This window comes from Lipotes vexillifer, unplaced genomic scaffold, assembly GCF_000442215.2.
Source record: "Lipotes vexillifer unplaced genomic scaffold, Lipotes_vexillifer_v1.1 scaffold129, whole genome shotgun sequence".
Lineage (NCBI taxonomy): Eukaryota > Metazoa > Chordata > Mammalia > Artiodactyla > Lipotidae > Lipotes > Lipotes vexillifer.
Window position 1 is genome coordinate 617,552 of NW_006777287.1, and position 2,432 is coordinate 619,983.

At 44.0% G+C, this 2,432-nt stretch overlaps 1 protein-coding gene across 2 annotated transcripts in view; it reads left to right on the forward strand.

The window, feature by feature from the left end:
• The window catches only part of RBM10 (RNA binding motif protein 10), a 29,610-nt gene that overhangs the window by 1,866 nt on the left and 25,312 nt on the right, over nt 1–2,432 (forward strand). For both annotated transcript variants that reach the window (XM_007450838.1, XM_007450837.1), the window contains exon 2: nt 168–309. In XM_007450838.1, coding sequence (XP_007450900.1) covers nt 293–309 — 17 coding nt within the window. In that variant the 5' untranslated portion in view covers nt 168–292. The remainder of the gene's footprint in view (nt 1–167; nt 310–2,432) is intronic.

Consider the following 2,432-nt stretch of genomic DNA (forward strand, 5'->3'; position numbering starts at 1 on the left):
GGCCAAATAGGGACTGCCTTCCTGCTCTGGTCCACAGGAGCGCTAGGAGTTGGGAAACAGCGTCGCTGGGCTCAGGGACAGCAGAAAGCCTTCGCAATAAGCGTTTCTCAAGGAGGCCCTCTCTGCCCCAACTGCCTTGACCCCTTTCTTCCTTCTGCTCTCTCCAGAGTCCCTGCAGGAGGCATCACCCAGGCTGGCAGATCATGGTGGCAGCAGTGGGGGTGGCTGGGAAGTGAAACGGAGCCAGCGGCTGAGGAGGGGCCCCAGCAGCCCCCGCAGGCCCTATCAGGACATGGAGTATGAAAGACGGTGAGTTACCTGCTCCCACCTTTGCCAAGAAACCTAGGCTTGTCCCTGTGTGAGAGTTGATCCAGGAAAGTGCCAGGAGGGGGCTTTTGTGCAGAAAACAACAACAACAAAAAACAGCACAGCAGATAATTGGTTTCTTTTCAGCAGACATTTACCTTGGCACTTATGAGCCAGGACCTGTGCTAGGCTCTGGGTGTGCATTGGTGAATTGAGACAAATAAGATTGTAGCCTTCTCCTTACTTAGGGTCTCACAAGGGAGACCACACAGTGTACAGGTCATTACAAAACAGCTTGATAGGTGCCATGTTTGGTTGCAGAGTGGGAAGGGATCAAGAGAAAGGGAGGAATGGAGACTGATGCCTAGGTTTCCAGTTTGGATGACCCAGATAGGTATATGGTGCCATTCACCAAGGTGTGGACAGCCACTGTAGGAGGAGAGGCAGAGGTGCATGACAGATGGGCAGTGGGTGGGTTGTAAGTGCTGTGGATTCTCAGGAGAGAGGTGTGGGCTGTAGCTTTGGGTTTGAGGGATGGAGAGGAGTGGTGCCTTCAGAGTCAGGAATTTGCCCAGAAAATGTATGGGGCAAGCCAGGTCAGATAGTATTACTCAGCACTGCATTTTTAAGATTTAGGATTCAGGGACAGGGTGGGCTGAAGTTGGTGTGATACTTGTCTTGGAATGGGACACTCTTACACAGTTATTTTTAAACTCTGGTACGAACAAGAAACAGTTGGGACACTTGGTGAAATACAGAGATCCTGGGCCATACCCTTACCATACTGGTGGATCACCTCGCTTGATTCTAACGAAGATGATTTATTCCTGACATTTAAAGGTTGTATAGGAAAGTAGACCTAATTGTCCCAGAGAGCCTCTATTAAGAGTCAGTAGATTCATGAAAAGTCAGGGAGGAAATAATTTTTTTAATGTCTTACAAAGGGTTTCTGCTACCACCACCTTTTCAAAAATATAGAATTATAATGTTTTGTTTTCTGAAAAGTGATGAGCCCAAACTTGAGGTGTGGTCATCCTCTAGTGTTATTCAGCCTTGACTTTATTTCAGAATGTCTTTTGAAAGGCATTCGATTTTGGATGGTATTCACTGAAAGAGCTCTGTGGCAGTTTCTGAGTTTGAGTAGGTAAGATACTTGTCTCAGACTATTACCAAATAAAGCCACTGGCTTTCTTTTGGCTTTTAAAGGACCTTAAGTGCAGAGGTTTGAGTTAATCATACTTTTCCAGTTCAAGGTACATTTCTATCATAGGTTGGTACAAGACCTTCTCTTGCCATATTTATTTTTTCCTTTTTCATTTCCAATACCCATAGCTTTAGGCAGCTGCTATGTTGTGTTTGAAACGTATCCTTCTAAAATATGTAGTGTTGTTTCGAGTGTGTGTGTTTTCAATTTACACAAATGGCAGAGTATTACAGTCTTCATTCTGTTTCCTGGACTTCGTATTACTCAGCCGTGCATTCTTAAGATCTGTCTGTATTGCCATGTGTATGTTAGTGCTTTGCTTCTAGTTGGTCCCAAAGACACCGTGGGGTGTGCCTACTGCCTTTTACTTAATGATTCCCTCAAGGATGGATACCTGTTTTTAATTTTGGTGTGCTGAAATTCATCACTTTTTTGTCCTATAACCTTTCCTTTCAGTATCTTCTCTATTCCTATCTCTGGATCACAAAGATTGTTCTCCCTCTATAGTTTTACCTTTTGCATTCACATCTTTAAATCCACCTAGAGGCCACTTTTGAATATGTTATAATGTAGGTTCTGGTTTTATTTTCCTCCATATAGTGGGCAGTTTTCCCAGTACAGCCCCCCAGATACTCCATTCTTTCTTTATTGATTTGCAGTACCTCATCTCATTTTAAGTTTCCTCATGTACATAGATCTGTCTTGAGTGATCCAATTTGTTTCATTGGTCTATTTGTTATTCTGGTGCAGAACCCTACTGTTTTTCTTACTGTGGCCTTATAGAATATCTTAATAGCTCCTACTTTGCTCTTATTTTTCAAAGTTGATTTAGTCATTTTGGAGCTTTATATAAAAAACTTATCAAGGGCTTCCCTGGTGGCGCAGTGCTTGAGAGTCCGCCTGCCGATGCAGGAGACGCGGG